Source organism: Coregonus lavaretus (genome assembly GCF_964263955.1).
Source record: "Coregonus lavaretus genome assembly, chromosome: 30".
Classification (NCBI taxonomy): domain Eukaryota; kingdom Metazoa; phylum Chordata; class Actinopteri; order Salmoniformes; family Salmonidae; genus Coregonus; species Coregonus lavaretus.
Window position 1 is genome coordinate 8,155,620 of NC_140017.1, and position 23,195 is coordinate 8,178,814.

Genomic DNA, 23,195 nt, shown 5'->3' on the forward strand with positions numbered 1-23,195 from the left:
TGTCCTACTAGTGTGTGTGTGTGTGTGGGAGGGAGGGGTTACGAACTGTGGAAAGTTTTTTCCCACTTTCTTGGACTGGGTATTTTTCTTTTTGTGTTCTTTATAAACACACAGACAGAGAAAGCACGTGATGGAGACTTTGGAAATGCATTCAATGAGACTTCCATATATAGTGTGTATATATAGTGTGCACCAATTTGTAAGTCGCTCTGGATAAGAGCGTCTGCTAAATGACTTAAATGTAAATGTGCAAAGCTGTCATTGCAAAGGGTGGCTACTTTGAAGAATCTAAAATATATTTTGATTTGTTTAACACTTTTTTTTGTTACTACATGATTCCATGTGTTATTTCATAGTTGATGTCTTCACTATTATTCTACAATGTAGAAAATAGTAAAAATAAAGAAAAGCCCTTGAATGAGTAGGTGTGTCCAAACTTGACTGGTACTCAAATCAAATCAAATTGTATTTGTCACATGCGCCAAATACAACAGTAGACCTTACAGTGAAATGCTTACTTACAAGCCCTTAACCAACAATGCAGTTAAGAAAAACAAGTGTTAAGTAAACAATAGATAAGTAGAAAATTAAAGCAGTAAAATAACAGTAAAAATAACAGTAGCACGGCTGTATACAGGGGGTACCGGTACAGAGTCAATGTGCAGGGGCTCCGGTTAGGCGAGGGAATATGTACATGTAGGTATAGTTAAAGTGACTATGCATAGATAATAAATAAAGAGTGGCAGCAGCTTAAAAGAGGGGGTGGGGGGGGGACAATGCAAATAGTCCGGGTAGCCATTTGAGTAGCTGTTCAGGAGTCTTATGGCTTGGGGGTAGAAGCTGTTAAGAAGCCTTTTGGACCTAGACTTGGTGCTCCGGTACCGCTTGCCATGCGGTAGCAGAGAGAACAGTCTATGACTAGGGTGGCTGGAGTCTTTTACAATATTTAGGGCCTAACCTCTGACACCGCCTGGTATAGAGGTCCTGGATGGCAGGAAGCTTGGCCCCAGTGATGTACTGGGCCGTACGCACTACCCTCTGTAGTGCCTTGCGGTCGGAGGTCGAGCAGTTGCCATACCAGGCAGTGATGCAACCAGTCAGGATGCTCTCGATGGTGCAGCTGTATAACGTTTTGATGATCTGAGAACCCATGCCAAATCTTTTCAGTCTCCTGAGGGGGATAGGCTTTGTCATGCCCTCTTCACAACTGTTTTGGTGTGTTAGGACCATGATAGTTTGTTGGTGATGTGGACACCAAGGAATATGAAGCTCTCAACTTGCTCCACTACAGCCCCATCGATGAGAATGGGGGCATGCTCGGTCCTTCTTTTCCTGTAGTCCACAATCATCTCCTTTGTCTTGATCACGTTGAGGGAGAGGTTGTTATCCTGGCACCACACGGCCAGGCCTCTGACCTCCTCCCTATAGGCTGTCTCATCGTTGCTGGTGATCAGGCCTACCACTGTTGTGTCGTCTGCAAACTTAATGATGGTGTTGGAGTCGTGCCTGGCCATGCAGTCATAGGTTGAACAGGGAGTACAGGACGGGACAGAGCACGCACCCCTGAGGAGCCCCTGTGTTGAGGATCAGCATGGCAGATGTGTTGTTACCTACCCTTACCACCTGGGGGGCGACCCGTCAGGAAGTTCAGGATCCAGTTGCAGAGGGAGGTGTTTAGTCCCAGGGTCCTTAGCTTAGTGATGAGCTTTGTTGGCACTATGGTGTTGAACGCTGAGCTGTAGTCAATGAATAGCATTCTCACGTAGGTGTTCCTTTTGTCCAGGTGGGAAAGGGCAGTGTGGAGTGCAATAGATATTGCATAATTTGTGGATCTGTTTGGGCTGTATGTAAATTCTTGGGTCTAGGGTTTCTGGGATAATGGTGTTGATGTGAGCCATGACCAGCCTTTCAAAGCACTTCATGGCTACAGACGTGAAGGCTACGGTCTGTAGTCATTTAGGTAGGTTATCTTAGTGTTCTTGGGTACAGGGACTATGGTGGTCTGCTTGAAACATGTTGGTATTACAGACTGAGTCATGGACAGGTTGAAAATGTCAGTGAAGACACTTTTTTTTAAGGGTAGATCAGCTTTAATACTGCAGATAGATTGTAACTTCCATCAATGTAATTGTCTGCATCACTTCCAATTCCCCATATATTTTTTTTCTCGCATACATACATACATACATAACCGTTCAAAGGTTTGGGGTCACTTAGAAATGTCCTTGTTTTTGAAAGAAAAGCATTTTTTTCTGTCCATTAAAATAACATCAAATTGATCAGAAATACAGTGTAGACATTGTTAATGTTGTAAATTACTATTGTAGCTGGAAACGGCTGATTTTTAATGGAAGATCTACATAGGCGTACAGAGGCCCATTATCAGCAACCATCAGTTCTGTGTTCCAATGGCATGTTTCATTAAATAGTACCCGCAAAACACCAGTCTGAACCTCAACAGTGAAGAGGCGACTCCGGGTTGATGACCTTCTAGGCAGAGTTGCAAAGAAAAAGCCATATGTCAGACTGCCCATCTTAATCTTTTCTTTTTATTGGCCAGTCTGAGATGTGGCTTTTTCTTTGCGACTCTGAATAGAAGGTCAGCATCCCGGAGTTGCCTCTTCACTGTTGACGTTGAGACTGATGTTTTGCGGGTACTATTTAATAAAGCTGCCAGTTGAGGACCTGTAAGGCGTCTGTTTCTCAAACTAGACACTAATGTATTTGTCCTCTTGCTCAGTTGTGCACCGGGGCCTCCCACTCCTCTTTCTATTCTGGTTTGAGCCAGTTTGCGCTGTTCTGTGAAGGGAGTAGTACACAGCGTTGTCCGAGATCTACAGTTTCTTAGAATAGCCTTCATTTCTTAGAACAAGAATAGACTGACGAGTTTCAGAAGAAAGTTATTTGTTTCTGGCCATTTTGAGCCTTTAACAAACCCACAATTGCTGATGCTCCAGATACTCAACTAGTCTCAAGAAGGCCAGTTTTATTGCTTATTTAAATCAGCACAACCATTTTCAGCTGTGCTAACATAATTGCAAAAGGGTTTTCTAATGATCAATTAGACTTTTAAAATGATAAACTTGGATTAGCAAACACAACGTGCCATTGGAACACAGGACTGATGGTTCCTAATAATGGGCCTCTGTACGCCTATGTAGATATTCCATAAAAAATCAGCCGTTTCCAGCTACAATAGCCATTTACAACATGAACAATGTCTACACTGTATTTCTGATCAATTTGATGTTATTTAAATGGACAAAAAATTTGCTTTTCTTTCGAAAACCAGGACTAAGTGACCCCAAACTTTTGAACGGTAGTGTGTTTATATATATACACTGCTCAAAAAAATAAAGGGAACACTAAAATAACACATCCTAGATCTGAATGAATGAAATAATCTTATTAAATACTTTTTTCTTTACATAGTTGAATGTGCTGACAACAAAATCACACAAAAATGATCAATGGAAATCAAATCTATCAACCCATGGAGGTCTGGATTTGGAGTCACCCTCAAAATTAAAGTGGAATACCACACTACAGGTTGATCCAACTTTGATTTAATGTCCTTAAAACAAGTCAAAATGAAGCTCAGTAGTGTGTGTGGCCTCCACGTGCCTGTATGACCTCCCTACAATGCCTGGGCATGCTCCTGATGAGGTGGCAGATGATCTCCTGAGGGATCTCCTCCCAGACCTGGACTAAAGCATTCGCCAACTCCTGGACAGTCTGTGGTGCAACGTGGCGTTGGTGGATGGAGCGAGACATGATGTCCCAGATGTGCTCAATTGGATTCAGGTCTGGGGAACGGGCGGTCCATAGCATCAATGCCTTCCTCTTGCAGGAACTGCTGACACACTCCAGCCACATGAGGTCTAGCATTGTCTTGCATTAGGAGGAACCCAGGGCCAACCGCACCAGCATATGGTCTTACAAGGGGTCTGAGGATCTCATCTTGGTACCTAATGGCAGTCAGGCTACCTCTGGCGAGCACATGGAGGGTTGCGCGGCCCCCCAAAGAAATGCCACCCCACACCATGACTGACCCACCGCCAAACCGGTCATGCTGGAGGATGTTGCAGGCAGCAGAACGTTCTCCACGGCGTCTCCAGACTCTGTCATGTCTGTCACGTGCTCAGTGTGAACATGCTTTCATCTGTGAAGAGCACAGGGCGCCAGTGGCGAATTTGCCAATCTTGATGTTCTCTGGCAAATGCCAAACATCCTGCACGGTGTTGGGCTGTATACCACCCTCATGGAGTCTGTTTCTGACCATTTGAGCAGACACATGCACATTTGTGGCCTGCTGGATGTCATTTTGCAGGGCTCTGGCAGTGCTCCTCCTGCTCCTCCCTGCACAAAGGCGGAGGTAGCAGTCCTGCTGCTGGGTTGTTGCCCTCCTACGGCCTCCTCCACGTCTCCTGATGTACTGGCCTGTCTCCTGGTAGCGCCTCCATGCTCTGGACACTACGCTGACAGACACCGCAAACCTTCTTGCCACAGCTCGCATTTACATTTACGTCATTTAGCAGAGCGACTTACAAATTGGTGCACCTTATAGCCAGTGGGATAACCACTTTACAATGTTGTTGTTGTTTTTTTTTTTTTGGGGGGGGGGGTTGAAGGATTACTTTATCCTATCCCAGGTATTCCTTAAAGAGGTGGGGTTTCAAATGTCTCCGGAAGGTGGTGAGTGACTCCACTGTCCTGGCGTCGTGAGGGAGCTTGTTCCACCATTGGGGTGCCAGAGCAGCGAACAGTTTTGACTGGGCTGAGCGGGAACTATGCTTCCGCAGAGGAAGGGGAGCCAGCAGGCCAGAGGTGGATGAACGCAATGCCCTCGTTTGGGTGTAGGGACTGATCAGAGCCTGAAGGTACGGAGGTGCCGTTCCCCTCACAGCTCCATAGGCAAGCACCATGGTCTTGTAACAGATGCGAGCTTCAACTGGAAGCCAGTGGACTGTGCGGAGGAGTGGGGTGACGTGAGAGAACTTGGGAAGGTTGAACACCAGACGGGCTGCGGCATTCTGGATGACTTGTAGGGGTTTAATGGCACAGGCAGGGAGCCCAGCCAACAGCGAGTTGCAGTAATCCAGACGGGAGATGACAAGTGCCTGGATTAGGACCTGTGCCGCTTCCTGTGTAAGGCAGGGTCGTACTCTCCGAATGTTGTAGAGCATGAACCTACAGGATCGGGTCACCGTCTTGATGTTAGCGGAGAACGACAGGGTGTTGTCCAGGGTCACGCCAAGGCTCTTCGCACTCTGGGAGGAGGACACAATGGAGTTGTCAACCGTGATGGCAAGATCATGGAACAGGCAGTCCTTCCCCGGGAGGAAGAGCAGCTCCGTCTTGCCAAGGTTCAGCTTGAGGTGGTGATCCGTCATCTATACTGATATGTCTGCCAGACATGCAGAGATGCGATTCGCCACCTGGTTATCAGAAGGGGGAAAGGAGAAGATTAGTTGTGTGTCGTCAGCGTAGCAATGATAGGAGAGGCCATGTGAGGATATGACAGAGCCAAGTGACTTGGTGTATAGCGAGAATAGGAGAGGGCCTAGAACTGAGCCCTGGGGGACACCAGTGGTGAGAGCACGTGGTGCGGAGACAGCTTCTCGCCACGCCACCTGGTAGGAGCGACCGGTCAGGTAGGACGCAATCCAAGAGTGAGCCGCGCCGGAGATGCCCAGCTCGGAGAGGGTGGAGAGGAGGATCTGATGGTTCACAGTATCAAAGGCAGCAGACAGGTCTAGAAGGACATGAGCAGAGGAGAGAGAGTTAGCTTTAGCAGTGCGGAGAGCCTCCATGACACAGAGAAGAGCAGTCTCAGTTGAATGACCAGTCTTGAAACCTGACTGGTTTGGATCAAGAAGGTCATTCTGAGAGAGATAGCAAGAGAGTTGGCTAAAGACGGCATGCTCAATAGTTTTGGAGAGAAAAGAAAGAAGGGATACTGGTCTGTAGTTGTTGACATCAGAGGGATCGAGTGTTGGTTTTTTGAGAAGGGGTGCAACTCTCGCTCTCTTGAAGATGGAAGGGACATAGCCAGCGGTCAAGGATGAGTTGATCAGCGAGGTGAGGTAGGGGAGAAGGTCACCGGAGATGGTCTGGAGAAGAGAGGAGGGGATAGGGTCAAGCGGGCAGGTTGTTGGGCGGCATGCAGTCACAAGTCGCAAGATTTTATCTGGAGAGAGAGGGGAGAAAGAAGTCAAAGCATAGGGTAGGGCAGTGTGAGCAGGACCAGCAGTGTCATTTGACTTAACAAACGAGGATCAGATGTCGTCAACCTTCTTTTCAAAGTGGTTGACGAAGTCATCCACAGAGAGGGAGGAGGGGAGGAAGGATTCAGCAGGGAGGAGAATGTGGCAAAGAGCTTCCTAGGGTTAGAGGCAGATGCTTGGAATTTAGCGTGGTAGAAAGTGGCCTTAGCAGCAGAAACAGATGAAGAAAATGTAGAGAGGAGGGAGTGAAAAGATGCCAGGTCCGCAGGGAGTCTGGTTTTCTTCCATTTCCGCTCAGCTGCCCGGAGCTCTGTTCTGTGAGCTCACAATGAGTCATCAAGCCACAGAGCTGGAGGGGAGGACCGAGCCGGCCGGGAGGATAGGGGACATAGAGAGTCAAAGGATGCAGTAAGGGAGGAGAGGAGGGTTGAGGAGGCAGAATCAGGAGATTGGAGGGAGAAGGATTGAGCAGAGGGAAGAGATGATAGGATGAAAGAGGAGAGAGTAGCGGGAGAGAGAGAGCGAAGGTTGCGACGGCGCATTACCATCTGTGTAGGGGCAGAGTGAGTAGTGTTGGAGGAGAGCGAGAGAGAAAAGGATACAAAGTAGTGGTCGGAGACATGGAGGGGAGTTGCAGTGAGATTAGTAGAAGAACAGCATCTAGTAAAGATGAGGTCAAGCGTATTGCCTGCCTTGTGAGTAGGGGGGGACGGTGAGAGGGTGAGGTCAAAAGAGGAGAGGAGTGGAAAGAAGGAGGCAGAGAGAAATGAGTCAAATGTAGACGTAGGGAGGTTGAAATCCCCCAGAACTGTGAGGGGTGAGCCATCCTCAGGAAAGGAACTTATCAAGGTGTCAAGCTCATTGATGAACTCTCCAAGGGAACCTGGAGGGCGATAGATGACAAGGATATTAAGCTTAAATGGGCTAGTGACTGTGACAGCATGGAATTCAAATGAGGAGATAGACAGATGGGTTAGGGGAAAAATTTTGAATGTCCACTTGGGAGAGATGAGGATTCCTGTGCCACCACCCCGCTGACCAGATGCTCTCGGGTATGCGAGAACACATGGTCAGATGAGGAGAGAGCAGTAGGAGTAGCAGTGTTTTCAGTGGTAATCCATGTTTCCGTCAGCGCCAAGAAGTCGAGGGACTGGAGGGTAGCATAGGCTGGGATGAACTCTGCCTTGTTGGCAGCAGAACGGCAGTTCCAGAGGCTGCCTGAGACCTGGAACTCCAGGTGGGTGGTGCGTGCAGGGACCACCAGGTTAGAGAGGCAGCAGCCACGCGGTGTGAGGCGTTTGTGTAGCCTGTGCGGAGAGGAGAGAACAGGGATAGGCAGAGGCATAGTTGACAGGCTGCAGCAAATGGCTACTATAATGCAGAGGAGATCGGAATGAAATGAACTAAACATCTGGGAAAGGAGAGAGTGGGGCCTCCCTCAGCACAACTCCCAAATATAACTCTCCCAACTTCCACCTCAGAAACTATAATTGTTGTATACAGCGGTTCAATGTTTCTAGGAATAGACTAACTCAGTTTATTCAGCTAGCTAACTAGGTGCAGTATTATTCCGTGAAAAACGTCCGGGCATCAAGTCATATGACGCCACAGCCAGCTAGCATGCCGGACTCCAGCAACATGGTTTAGCGCCAATACTCGGCCACAACAAACCACCAGTGTATCAACACGCAAGCAGATCGTTCGTGTCCGTGTCTAACGTTGTGGGTTAGTCCCGACAGCTTGAGGGAGTCCGTCGTCAACTTATTCAGCCAGTTAGTTAGCTAGAATAGTTAGCAAACTAGCTAGCCATTGCTTTCAGACAAAGAAGAACCCCTCCTTTCACGGCACGAACACACAGAGAGAGCCAAACTAACGTTAACTAGTCACCCATGTCCCAAATTCCTTGAACGACTCGGGCTATCAATATGTAAAAAACTAAACACAAATGTAGGTTATGACTTACCCCTAGCAGCTACTGTTAGCTAGCCAAGTGCAAAGCTAGCCACTGAATTGACTCAGCCAGTTCGCATCTGTTCGCACGGTCGTTCCAGCTATTGTTTACTAGTAGCTATCCAGGTAGCAACAAGCTAGCTAATATTTCAAGCACAGTAGCCACTTGCTACCTAACGTTAACGGTTCAGACAATGAGGTTAGGAAACAGCTGAATGGTAGGCAATTATTGTATGTAATTATTGTAGGCAGCCAGCTGGCGTAATTACAGGCACTCTCAGGCGTGACATAACTATACCGTTGCTAATAGCTACTCGCCAGCTAGTCACGGTGGTGGGTTAGCTAGCTAGCTTCGTGCTACGCTGGGCACAGCCGAATACAATACTAACCTACAATAATTACATACAACAACCCACAATAACTACCTACAATACCTAACTACAATCTAAATACATAGTTTAAGGCTTACTCGACAAAGCCCAAGCTATGTGTAAAGCCAAGCTTACCCGACGCCAAGCTTACCCGACGACCTCCTCCTTCGACGCACACACAGATGGGCTGTGTACAGGTGCATTGGTGTGCCATCCTGGATGAGCTGCACTACCTGAGCCACTTGTGTGGGTTGTAGACTCCGTCTCATGCTACCACTAGAGTGAAAGCACCGCCAGCATTCAAAAGTGACCAAAACATCAGCCAGGAAGCATAGGAACTGAGAAGTGGTCTGTGGTCACCACCTGCAAAACCAGTCCTTTATTGGGGGTGTCTTGCTAATTGCCTATAATTTCCACCTGTTGTCTATTCCATTTGCACAACAGCATGTGAAATGTATTGTCAATCAGTCTTGCTTCCTAAGTGGACAGTTTGATTTCACAGAAGTGTGATTGACTTGGAGTTACATTGTGTTGTTTAAGTGTTCCCTTTATTTTTTTGAGCAGTATATATATATATATATATATATATATATATATATATATATATATATATATATATACACATACACACACACATACATATATACACACACACACACATACATACATACATACATACATACATCCTTTAAAAAAATATTTACTTTCCAACCCCACCACCCCTTCCCTAATTGGAGTAAACTAGTAAACAACAATGCTTAGGCCTCTACTTCCAGCTTATACATACTATATACAGTTTATGGACACAGTCAATTTTACAATAATTCTATTTGTTTGTTTTTACTCCTGAACTTCCTCTACTCTCAACCTCTCCAATCATTTACATGATACCCATCCGGCGGTTTGCTTCAATATGCCATATCTTTCTAACTGTGCCCTTTCACAAAAACACTCAACCTATAATATATAGACTTATTATGGACACAGCATGCCCTACATTAGTTATCTTGCTGTTATTAGTTGTTGTTAGTGGTTATTAGTCCCATCCTTCAGCTCCATTCAACACCTCCCATCTATCTCTTAACACCATCCATATTGGATTTCTATTTGCCATATATTTTTCAACTGTACTGTGATGTTTCACAAAAGTTCAGAACCCTTCTATTGTCATTGTTTCTACAGATTGTAAATTGAAAATGAACATTTTTGCTAAAAGTATTATTATATTATTGATAGATTGACTATGACTTTTCAGATCACCCAGTAGTGCTATCTGCAGGGTTAGCTCAAGGTAAAATTGCAATCCTTCAGCCATTCCTGGACCTGTGACCAAAAACAAGCCATAAATGTCTCTTCGCAGCAAAATCTGCAGAGCTGGGAAGATTGAATCCCCCACATAAATAATTATATTGGTAGCAAGAATTTTGTATAATAATTTCAATTGAAAAATGTTACGTTTTGAATCCGGTGTCGTTTTGTGTATCGGTTCATAAACACTATGCCATGGAATCAGTACGTAGAAAATATCTTTCCAACTATTTTGCAATCTATATGGGACGGCTATCAATTTTCTTTAACCACTTACAGTGGGGAAAAAAAGTATTTAGTCAGCCACCAATTGTGCAAGTTCTCCCACTTAAAAAGATGAGAGAGGTCTGTAATTTTCATCATAGATACACGTCAACTATGACAGACAAATTGAGGAGAAAAAATCCAGAAAATCACATTGTAGGATTTTTTATGAATTTATTTGCAAATTATGGTGGAAAATAAGTATTTGGTCACCTACAAACAAGCAAGATTTCTGGCTCTCACAGACCTGTAACTTCTTCTTTAAGATGCTCTTCTGTCCTCCACTCGTTACCTGTATTAAGGGCACCTGTTTGAACTTGTTATCGGTATAAAAGACACCTGTCCACAACCTCAAACAGTCACACTCCAAACTCCACTATGGCCAAGACCAAAGAGCTGTCAAAGGACACCAGAAACAAAATTGTAGACCTGCACCAGGCTGGAAAGACTGAATCTGCAATAGGTAAGCAGCTTGGTTTGAAGAAATCAACTGTGGGAGCAATTATTAGGAAATGGAAGACATACAAGACCACTGATAATCTCCCTCGATCTGGGGCTCCACGCAAGATCTCACCCCGTGGGGTCAAAATGATCACAAGAACGGTGAACAAAAATCCCAGAACCACACGGGGGACCTAGTGAATGACCTGCAGAGAGCTGGGACCAAAGTAACAAAGCCTACCATCAGTAACACACTACGCCGCCAGGGACTCAAATCCTGCAGTGCAGACGTGGCCCCCTGCTTAAGCCAGTACATGTCCAGGCCCGTCTGAAGTTTGCTAGAGTGCATTTGGATGATCCAGAAGAGGATTGGGAGAATGTCATATGGTCAGATGAAACCAAAATAGAACTTTTTGGTAAAATCTCAACTCGTCGTGTTTGGAGGACAAAGAATGCTGAGTTGCATCCAAAGAACACCATACCTACTGTGAAGCATGGGGGTGGAAGCATCATGCTTTGGGGCTGTTTTTCTGCAAAGGGACCAGGACGACTGATCCGTGTAAAGGAAAGAATGAATGGGCCATGTATCGTGAGATTTTGAGTGAAAACGTCCTTCCATCAGCAAGGGCATTGAAGATGAAACGTGGCTGGGTCTTTCAGCATGAAAATGATCCCAAACACACCGCCCGGGCAGCGAAGGAGTGGCTTCGTAAGAAGCATTTCAAGGTCCTGGGGTGGCCTAGCCAGTCTCCAGATCTCAACCCCATAGAAAATCTTTGGAGGGAGTTGAAAGTCTGTGTTGCCCAGCGACAGCCCCAAAACATCACTGCTCTAGAGGAGATCTGCATGGAGGAATGGGCCAAAATACCAGCAACAGTGTGTGAAAACCTTGTGAAGACTTAGAGAAAACGTTTGACCTGTGTCATTGCCAACAAATGGTATATAACAAAGTATTGAGAAACTTTTGTTATTGAACAAATACTTATTTTCCACCATAATTTGCAAATAAATTCATTAAAAATCCTACAATGTGATTTTCTGGATTTTTCTTCCTCATTTTGTCTGTCATAGTTGACGTGTACCTATGATGAAAATTACAGGCCTCTCTCATCTTTTTAAGTGGGAGAACTTGCACAATTGGTGGCTGACTAAATACTTTTTTGCCCCACTGTATGTCCTTTAATGCAGGGCCGACAGACACGTTCCTTACTTTTACCCCCTTCCACTTTCCTCTTCCATTTTTGCAGTAATGCTGCAATTATTTGGTTTCAATTTTGGGTAGAGCAGACATTTCCATATGTTTTTGTTAGCTGCATGTGCGACATAACTCCACCAGTCCTACCTATGATATCATTTATGAAGATTATACATTTTTTTAACATTTCTATTTTTTAATAGTTTTTTATCAATTAGTATATTTGAGTTTAACCACAATATTTGTTGCATTATTTGTTCTGTCGTTTCTGGAGGATTAAATTGAAATTGCAACCAACTTTCTATGGCTTGTTTTAGAAATAGTGATATTTGGGAGATTATTTCCTTTTCAAATAACTGAAAGTGAGAGGTTGTAATCTGAATAAAGGGGGTGAGTCAATCTTCCTAATTTGCTAGAGAACCAGTTCGGATTGAAGTATAACTTCTGTATGACTGAAGCTTTTAGTGATAGGTCTAATGCTTTAATAATTAATCATTTCTGTCCTCCGAATTCATATTAATTATATAAATAGGCCCATTTAATTTTTTTCTGGCTTGCCGTTCCAAAGAAAACTGATTTTTTTCTTCTTCATATTATTTAAAAAACTGTTCGCTAGGCGTAGGCAAGACTATAAGCAAATAGGTAAACTGGGATAATACTAAAGAGTTAAATCAGGGTGATTTTTCCACAAATAGACAGGTATTTACATTTCCATGGTAGCAAGAACTTATTTATTTTTGCTAACTTACTATTAACATTTTTGGAGTGAGATCATTTATTTCATTTGGGATATGTATTCCGAGTATATCCACATCACCATCAGACCATTTTATTGGTAAACTACATGGTAATGTAAAAATTGTATTTTTTTTTATGATCCAATACGTAATATAGTACATTTATCATAATATGGTTGTAATCCAGAGGTTAGAAAATGTATCTACATCCACTGTGAGGCTGTGGAGGGATTCAAGTTGTGGACTTAAAAGAAAATATGAATCATCAGTGTACAATGACACCTTTGTTTTTAAACCCTTGATTTCTAATCCCTTGAGATTATTGTTGGATCTGATTTTAATAGCTAACATTTCGATGGCCATAATAAATAGATATGCCGATATTGGACAATCTTGTTTTAGTCCTCTTGACAGTTTAAAACTTTCAGAGAAATAGCCATTATTTACTATTTTACACCTAGGGTTACTATACATGATTTTAACCCATTTTATAAAGAGATTCTCCTAAATTGAAATGCTCCAGGCATTTATATATAAAGTCCAGTAGTACTTTATCAAATGCCTTTTCAAAGTCTGCTTTGAATAGCAGGCCTGGTTTCCCAGGTTTTTCATGGTGTTCTATTGTTTCCAGTACTTGCCTTATATTATCTCCAATGTATCGTCTATGTAAAAAACCTGTTTGATTAGAATATTTCTATGCGCTATACATTTTGCTAGAATTTTTGCATCACAACACTGAAGTGTAAGGGGCCTCCAATTTTTTTTTAATGGACTGGATCTTTTTATTTCCCACTTGTATCCTGTTTCAGTAATAACGAAATCAGACCTTCTTCTTGAGTGTCTGATAATCTACCATTTACATAGGAGTGGTTAAAACATGCTAATAATGGTCCTCTGAGTTTGTCAAAAAAGGTTTGGTATACCTCGACTGTTATGCCATCCAACCCTGGAGTTTTCCCGGACCTAAAGTCTTTAATTGCATCCAGAAGTTCCTCCTCTGTAATTTCACCTTCACATGAGTCTTTCTGTATGGCTGTTGATTTTACATTATCAATAGAAAAAAAATCCCTACAATTAGCTTCAGTTAGAGGAGATGGAGGCAACTGAAATGAAAACATATGCTTTGCTTCCTCCTTCAAAATATCATTTGGTGAATCATTGGTGACTCCGTCATTTGTAACCAGTTTCAGTAAATTATTTTTAGTAGCATTTCTATGTTGAAGATAAAAACATTATTTGGTGCATTTTTCCCCATATTCCATCCAGTTTGCTTTATTTTAATATATTACACTTGATCTTTCTTGAATAAGTTTCTCAATTTCTTTTTGTTTTTCCTCTCATTTATTCTGAGCCTCTATGTTACAGTTTTTATTGCTATCTATCTGTTCTGTTAGACGTTCTATTTCCTTTGTTAGGATGGACTCTTTTGACCTAAATTGCTTTTGTTTTTGAGATGAGTACTGAATTGCATGGCCTCTAAAGGCACATTTAAAAGTGTCCCATACAATAAGGGCATTTGCTGTACCTATGTTATGTCAGAAAAAATCAGTTATAAATTCCTCTGTCCTAGTTTAAAACAAGTTTACATTTTAGTCATTTAGCAGACGCTATTATCCAGAGCGATGAGTGCATACATTTTTCATACTGGCCCCCAGTGGGAATCGAACCCACAACCCTGGCGTTGCAAGCACCATGCTCTACCAAATGAGCTACAGGAGACTTTATCATCCAATAGGCTTTGATTACATTTCCAATATCCTCGCCCACGTGGAAATTCAGTAATAGTAATGTATATGCCAATTATATCATGGTCCGACCGCATTCTGTCCCCTATCAACACTAACTTTTGATGCCAACGAGAATGACATAAGAAAGAACTCAAGACGACTAGCTTGTTTGAGTCTCCGCCATGTATAACTCACTAGGTCAGGATATTTAAGCCTCCATATATCTACTAATTCTAATGTATCCATGACATTCATGATTTCCTTAAGAGCATGAGGGTGATAGTTTGTAGTGTGATTTCCTTTATGTTCCATTGAGCTATTTAAAACAGTATTATAATCTCCCACCATAATAATATAGTCTTGTATTGCTTGCAGGGTTGATAATTTATTATATATATTGTCAAAGAAGTGTGGACGTCATCTAGAATTGTTTAATGAGTTTCCTGTAAACAACAGACATTATATTCCTTCTCTTTGAGCCATGTAAATATTGTTAATTATTTTGTTATTATCTGCTAAGCCATTACAATTATAACTGGCTATACTTATTTCAACACTTACCAAAATGAGATACAGATTTCAAATATATTTATCATAATATATGTTTGTAAATGTACCAATAAAAAATACCATAGTGATTGAGTGTCCATATAGCTGTACCATGATATTGCATTGCTACTAAGTAACCCTCCAATTGTTCTCCACTATTCCCCCCGCTAAAGCCCCTCCCCATCCCAAATTGGATTGTCATCCCAGTGATCGGCATACCACCCCCGTCCCCACGGATCACAGGGCCTCCCCGAGAGGCCAGGACCCATCCTTCGAAAACAGCACAGTGCCACCCACAAAACAGAAGCAGGTCAACCGCCAAAATAATTTCCAATGCTCTCACCTCAATATATATATAGCTATTAAAAATACATATCTATTCAAATATCTTGCATATCTTTTTTACATTTCCATCATTATCAATTAATATGCGTAATAATGTCGGCAGTTCATGCGAAGTATTGTTACCTATAACCCGGATTGCCATTGTATTACATTACATTTTTGTCAAACAATTCTTATTTTAGCAAACAATTATTGTGGTTCATCCTATATTCTCCCTAACATCCTTACCTCCTTGCAACATATGTGGGATACACACACACACACACACACACACAAACCCCTTTCCCCCACAATCAACCATAAGCTCAACGGTTGTTACATCCCAGAGCCCAACTCAAGAAAGGACCTGTTTTACGAATGCATATACAGCAAAAATTGGCAAAAATTGGATATTTGATTAACCTATGTTAAGTCCTAGGTGATGGAGATCAGATCCACCCTCTTCCCCTGAGACACAAACACTCTGGTCCCCCATTGTAACCATTTTTCCCCAAGCATCTCCGAGCAGTCAGACCTTTGATTATTTTGTGCCATCAGGGCCACAATAATATGCCCCCTCTCTGATTGTCCGAGTGTGACCCCCTCCCCATGGGTTACTGCAGCCAGTGTTGCCAGCACTGCCACTACCTGGGTGGTGGTACCCCACCGGAATCCCCACCGTCTAGTTACAAGGTCATCAATGTTCTCATTAGCAGCTTTGAGAATTTCCTTGTATATTATGCTCTCCCATCAGGGGGCTCTGGCTTTGTTGGACCAACCCTGCCAGGCAGGCTCAGAATCTTGAGGGGGTGGTGCTGCTCTAGTAGGTCTCTGACCGCATTTATCTTTCTGTTTTGGCTGCATATAGGTAACTTACAGCAGGGCCATAAAACAGATGGGGACTTCTCTTTGGTGTATGGGTTGTTCAGGTGGTTGTCTTGGATATAGGGTTGGGGACAGTTCCATCATGATAGGACATTAAAAGAATAGATTAGATGTATACTTTATTTTAAAATGTATATCCCTCATCTGCAGAAAATCTAATTTAATCTATTTTCCTTGAAGATTGGGTACAGAACTTTGCGCCGTTCTGCAATCTGCCTTGGGAACTGATCATTCATGCCTATTTTTGTGCCAGCAAGTATTTTACCTAGGCTTTTAACCATTACTTTATCCTTAAAGAAAGCAAATTTGGCGACAATTGGATGCTCAAATCTCTGTCCGAAACGGTGTACACGTTCGAGTTGGATTTTATCGATAGCATCGAGTGGGATTTTAAGTGCTGTAAGAAAGAAGTCCTTCACAATTGTTTTTCGGTAACCTCTCCTTTTTATTGGATACCCATAAGTACTAGATTTTCTCTCATCGATCTAGTCTGTATGTTTAGTAAGGCTTCTCTCAGAAAGTTCTTCTCCCGTTTAAGTTCCTTAACATCCGTTTCTATCTTAGTGACTGTCCCTTTCAACTTTTTTGTATCTTTCTCCATTATCGCAGCTTTATCGTCACTCAACTCTTTTACATCCTTACTGACCAACTCTAGTATGACCAGTTTGTTATTTATCGACTTCAACAGATCGCTTTCCACACTTACCAGTCCCAGTGGTGAAAAGCATAAATAATCTGTATCCGTCAAGGAGTCGTGTTTTCTCTTGGAGATTGATTCTCCTCGTTTACCCTCTGTCATGTTTGAGTGTTGCTTGTTGTTGTAATATTTGTCCATACATTTCTCTAGCCTTATGATTTGTTTTGTGTTATTATCCAGATTGAATGATATTACCCACAAGTATATGAAGCACTAATATTTAGTTTAACTTACTGATATTGAATATTACGTTTTTACCTAGAGGTGATTCGCACCACTGTGCGTTCAAAACGCCATCTTGTCACGTCACGGCTGAAGTCCCTGAATGCTGGTCCAGGGTCAGTGAAGACTTTTGCCAGTGGGTCAGCGAATGCTCGGAGTACACATCCAGGTAATCGTTCTGGCCCTGCGACCTTGTGAATGTTGACCTGTTTCAAAGGTCTTACGCACGTCGGCTACGGAGAGCGTGATCACAAAGTCGTCCGGAACAGCTGATGCTCTCATGCATGCTACTGTGTATATATGTCCATAATGCACCAAATACAGTATGTAGGTGAAAGAGCAGTCCGTTTTCTAACAGATGACCAGTTTTGTTCAGCAGTCATTGCACTGTATTGTATAGATGCTGATTTTACCGTATGTACAGTATATGCTGCCAGGTTCGACAGATGATTTACCATTCTTGATCTGATCATCACCACCATCACCATCTCTGTCCTCCTTCCTTCCCATCTCTCTAACCAGGTCTCCACGATGGTGCTAGCTGTGGCCCTCAGGTTTACAATCCAGACATCAAGATCTGCTGTGCCGGGCAGCTGTCCAATAGGGCGCTTGGAAAAAACCTGGTGAGTCCATTAGCCCACAGAGCTTAGGCCTACAGCTTAGCTCATTGAACCTCCTCCGTTACATTAAAATGAGTTCTCATCTCAGTCAAATTGAAGTAAAACATTTAAATCATCCATCTGCTTGTTGAGTAATTGTTGGTCAAAGCATAAAGACAATGCTATACACTACAGGGATGTATCTGTGTATTTGTACATTTTTAAATGGTCAAAATAACTAAAAGCGGCATTGTAAGACAAGGCTGAAACTATATGTTTTCCACAGACCCATTTCAGTTCCCTCAGAAAGTTTTGACAGGGCCCCATTGGCAGTGGGTCTCCTATGCTCAAAGCCAATGTTCTAGACTGCTGCTTGATCTAAAAGTGTATCAGGGAGAAATTCTGCCAGTAACAATGACTATGTGTAGTGGTGTTTGCTTTATTTGGGCTATATGCTGTACACTGTCAGTTTCGGCTGCACAGTTAGTTCTGTAAGCCCCACCCGGCAACCTGTTAGAGTAGAGCGGCTTTTCTTCTGTGTGAGTGTGTGTCAGACGACGGATAACGAGAGCTCTCTTTGGGTCTCTTTTCTATCGCTTGGCACTCTGTCGGTAGAGGATGTGTGCACAGGTCCACTGGTAAGAAAGATAGTCAGACATCCTTTTCTAGCAAGTGGACTTTTATGATTGTGTGTGAATTTAGGGTATGAACATGCTACGGTGTGTGTGCATGAAATTGTCAGTATTCATGTCTGAATGTGTGTCTGTTATTCATGTTGGGTGTGTGTTGATACCCTGCTGACTGGTGTCTCTCTCTCCCAGTGCTGCGGTAAAACTCCCTATGGTGTAGTGGACCGAGGGGTGCTGTGCTGTAACCAGACCTTGCACCGTGGGGTGGAGGATGGGCACCGGTGCTCCCCAGGTGGCCACTTGTATCTGCCATCCCGTGAAATGGTGTGTGGGTCACGTGTTCATCTCGATGATCCAGACAAACACTGCTGTGGAGAGGAGACATACGACCCTCAGAATGAAATCTGCTGCAACGGACTCAAGTGAGTTGCTCTGTAGAGTGGAAACTGTTAAGGTTGTACAGATGTAGGATCTTAATTTGAGCCAGTTTGCTACAGCAGGAAAATAATCCTGCAGCAACAGGAAATGTGAATTACTGTATTATGTGGATTATAAATAATGGACATTTTTGTAAGGGTTGATACATTTTTCATAAGGGAGAATCCAGTCAGAAATTTCAAAGTGGAAATTTTAAACCTAAAATACACTGCAAGTTTTACATTTCCTGCATTGCAGGAATATTATCCTGCAACAGGGTGATCAAATTAAGATCCTAAATCTGTTGTTGAACCTAGCCAGGTAGTTTATCCCAAAGACATGGGATCCTTACCGTCTTCAAGCACAGTTCATAGTGCCTAAGGGCTAACGATTAGCAGGCTGTATCCAGCCTCCCTCGCTGCTGTATCCAGCCTCCCTGTCTACATATTGATGCAATGTCTTGAAATGTATGTGTGTGCGTGCAGGTGTGTGCACTCATGCATGCGTGTTTGCACTATAACAAACTGAGAAATTATTTTCCCACTGTCTTAGCCTGGGTCAGCATCTTTGTACTGTATGTGTCTGTCTGAGAGACGTGGATGCAAGTGGGATAGAAAAATATCCCAACATTTCCACTACCTCAGATGTGAGACAATTCTGTGGGAGGCCACGGGTCAATGGAATGCACCATGTCTCTAGAGAGACAAACAGACTACTGTACGTTAGCCTTCCGGACGTCTTTGAAAAGGGTGTCTTCCACTGCAGCTGACGGTCTAAAGTTCTCCTGCTGTATAGTCTTGTGTGACTTGTGCTTGACCTCAGTGTTTAGGAGGAAGTTAAGGAGGAATCAGATTGATTCTTGTTTGGGATTTTATGAATGTTACTAAAGTATTTTCAAAGTAAATGTTGTTCATTATTGACTGAAATCTGATATTGGGAATACAGAAAAATGTACCATATCTGAGGGCATACCTGCCACAGACGGGAAAGAAAAAAGCACTTGAATCTACTTATGTGTTTTGGCAGCGGATTCACATGCTGATCTAAATTCTAGAGACCATGTGGAAACATGTGGTTGAACACATCATTAACAAACAATTCTCCATTCTTCAAACTGTGGGTTGTAGCCCCTAGTGCTGTTCCCAGGAAGTTGCATGGCAGTCTGAATTTACACCGATGCCATTACTCAATACTTTGGCCATGAAACAAGTGTGACGTCCGTGAAAACAGTGCTGTTGTGAGTGACGCACTTGAATCAATTTTCGTTTTGACCCTGTGACTGAATCCTAAATCACTCCCTTCCCCTCGCCGACCACTTTGTGCATTCACACGCGTCTCCTCCATATGCACAAGTGTCTCAAAGCTGAGGGAGTGAACATTATTGAGGGTGTAGGGGATAATTAGACCCTCCGATAACCATTTAGACTGTTTTGGAGTTTGCACAATTTCATACAAACGAATGAAAAGGCGTTTCTAATTATGAGCCACGTGTATTTTGTTTGTCTCTGATTTTGAGGTATGACGCATAACAAAATAAATACATCCAAAAATAAATATTTAATTGTTACTTAGGTTTATATATTGTAAAACACATTTTCATGATTGTTTTATTATTTCAAATGTGGAACAGGAATTGCATCATTCAAGTAATGAGTATGTTCTGAAGCTGATGGGACAATGGAGAGCCCTCCAAGAAGGTTGGTAGGGGCAAGGGGCTGTTTTGGGATTCACTGAATGATGTACAGCGGCTTCAAGACACTGACCTAAAGTAAATGTTTGAATACACTGCCCTTATAAAAAAATAGGATATAAAAAAATTGATTTTGCTGATGGTTTCTCTTAATGTCCAGTTGCGGCGTGTGGTTAAAAATCACTGGGGAAGCAAATACTAGAAAAAAATGACATATACATCCTATGTGTTGTGATAATTTCGTTGTTTGCTCTATAACCTGTTAGTTCACATGCCTTGTGACCGTGATTTACAGTTGAAGTCGGAAGTTTACATACATCTTAACCAAATACATTTAAACTCAGTTTTTCACAATTCCTGTAATTTAATCCTAGTAAAAATCCCCTGTCTTAGGTCAGTTAGGATCACCACTTTATTTTAAGAATGTGAAATGTCAGAATAATAGTAGAGAGAGTGATTTATTTCAGCATTTATTTCTTTCATCACATTCCCAGTGGGTCAGAAGTTTACATACACTCAATTAGTATTTGGTAGCATTGCCTTTAAATTGTTTAACTAGCGTCAAATGTTTCGGGTAGCCTTCCACAAGCTTCCCACAATAAGTTGGGTAAATGTTGTCCCATTCCTCCTGACAGAGCTGGTGTAACTGAGTCAGGTTTGTAGGCCTCCTTGCTCACACACGCTTTTTCAGTTCTGCCCACAAATGTGATATAGGATTGAGGTCAGGGCTTTGTGATGGCCACTCCAATACCTTGACTTTGTTGTCCTTAAGCCATTTTGCCACAACTTTGGAAGTATGCTTGGGGTCATTGTCCATTTGGAAGACCCATTTGCGACCAAGCTTTAACTTCATGACTGATGTCTTGAGATGTTGCTTCAATATATCCACATAATTTTCCTTCCTCATGATGCCTTCTATTTTGTGAAGTGCACCAGTCCCTCCTGCAGCAAAGCACCCCCACAGCATGATGCTACTACCTCCAAACATATCGATGGTCATTATGGTCAAACAGTTCTATTTTTGTTTCATCAGACCAGAGGACATTTCTCCAAAAAGTACGATCTTTGTCCCCATGTGCAGTTGCAAACTGTAGTCTGGCTTTCTTATGGTGGTTTTGGAGCAGTGGCTTCTTCCTTGCTGAGCGGCCTTTCAGGTTATGTCGATACAGGACTCGTTTTACTGTGGATATAGATACTTTTGTACGTGTTTCCTCCAGCATCTTCACAAGGTCCTTTGCTGTTGTTCTGGGATTGATTTGTACTTTTTGCACCAAAGTACATTCATCTCTAGGAGACAGAAAGTGTCTCCTTCCTGAGCGGTATGACGGCTGCGTGGTCCCATGGTGTTTATACTTGCGTACTATTGTTTGTACAGATGAATGTGGTACTTTCATGGTCAAGCAAGTTAATGTTTCTGACATTTTCCGACTACTAAACAGTTATTGATTTAGAACCACAGAGAGTTACCGCAAGTCGCAAAGAAAACGGGAGCCGTTTCCATTCTTACAGCACCATTTCAGCATCATCATATCACCTATGCTTAGTCTAATGCAGTGACATATAAAATATAACAAAAACAATTGAGTCCAATCAACATAAGCTAAATATGATGTGGCTGTCCATGGTTCTGATGTGTGTGTGTGCATGCGCACAAGTAGAAAAAAATATGTTGACTCACCCTACTTGTAGAGAAACACCATTGCCATCTTCCTCTCTTTCATGGTATATGACTGTCATAGAGTACACTATTTTTTGTTGTCCTAGGCTACCTGGCTAAAATGCATGCTTGCTAGCCTAACTTCATTTCATGGGCAACGTTTGCTAGTTAACATTAGCCATCTAGCTACATATTGAACTTCTATCCTCTCAGTCAAGGTGCACATTGTATGAATTTATGGTTGAATCAGAATCGCGGTTATAATGATTGGCCAGTACGGAGAATTAAGTAAAATTAAGTAAAAAAAGTCCAAATTTAGGAAAGTGACAATTGTCGCTACGTAGCTAGCCACCGGATAACAACAACATAACAAGTTGCAACAATTCAAGTTGTTTCTGTCAATTACGTATTTCTCTTGATGCAATGTGATAAGAGTGAAGCCAAATCCAAACTGGCTTCACTTGACACTGTTTCTCTGGTTAGATACATTCATCCTCTTGCGAATTGAAGGACAAATATGAAAACACAGAGTGACTATATGTTTTTTTCTTTATAAATTTTTGGGGAAGCCTGGCTTCCCTTGGCATCCATGAATACACGCCACTGATCATCTCTCTTCATTGCTCAATCTGTTGATTCAAGGAATCAATGGGCTAAAACTCATCATTCTTATAGCTAGAACTCTCCAGATTCCATTTCCTTGAGTGCTTTCATTGAAATAGAATGGATAAAATCCAATCAATAATAAACAATCATCATTACATTTGGCTCTGAGTTCACCCAACACGACAGCACAATAGGCACCAAAATCTGAGAGATGATATGGGCTATTTTGGTAATGGGAGGTCAAATATTTTTCTCTGCACAGACACAGCAGGAGGGGGAACATGTCCTGCTGTGGAGGGAAGGCTTATGATCCCAGCGGTGGCAAGGTGAAGTGCTGTGCAGGGACTCTGTACAACCTGCAGGTCTCAGAGGAGAGCCATTGCTGTGGGAGTGTCCTGATGGAGGCCGGCTCCACCCAGACCTGCTGCTCTGCCCCAGGGCTAGACCTGCTCTACCCTACCCAGCCAGGGTTCACCTGCTGTGGGCACCGCTACCCCAACTCCTCCCTGTGGTCTTGCTGCGCGGGGGTCCTGCACCCAAGGCCTGAACCACACACCACCAGCAAGAACATGATTCCAGGTCAGTGGGAACAGGATATAAACCAAACACGATTCCCATTTTTCATCGATCCATGATTTATGTCACAGTTTGAGTTGCGTCTGTTTATCTCTGGAGGGTCTCCGAAAGACCAACCTACAGG

At 42.8% G+C, this 23,195-nt stretch overlaps 1 protein-coding gene across 1 annotated transcript in view; it reads left to right on the top strand.

The window, feature by feature from the left end:
• Positions 1–23,195, top strand: part of LOC311105734 (uncharacterized protein) — a gene marked incomplete at both ends in the record, with an annotated part of 28,935 nt that overhangs the window by 5,163 nt on the left and 577 nt on the right. The window contains 3 exons of the mRNA XM_084147946.1: positions 17,420–17,520; positions 18,318–18,547; positions 22,764–23,074. Of these exons, the coding sequence (XP_084004072.1) occupies positions 17,420–17,520; positions 18,318–18,547; positions 22,764–23,074 (642 nt within the window). The remainder of the gene's footprint in view (positions 1–17,419; positions 17,521–18,317; positions 18,548–22,763; positions 23,075–23,195) is intronic.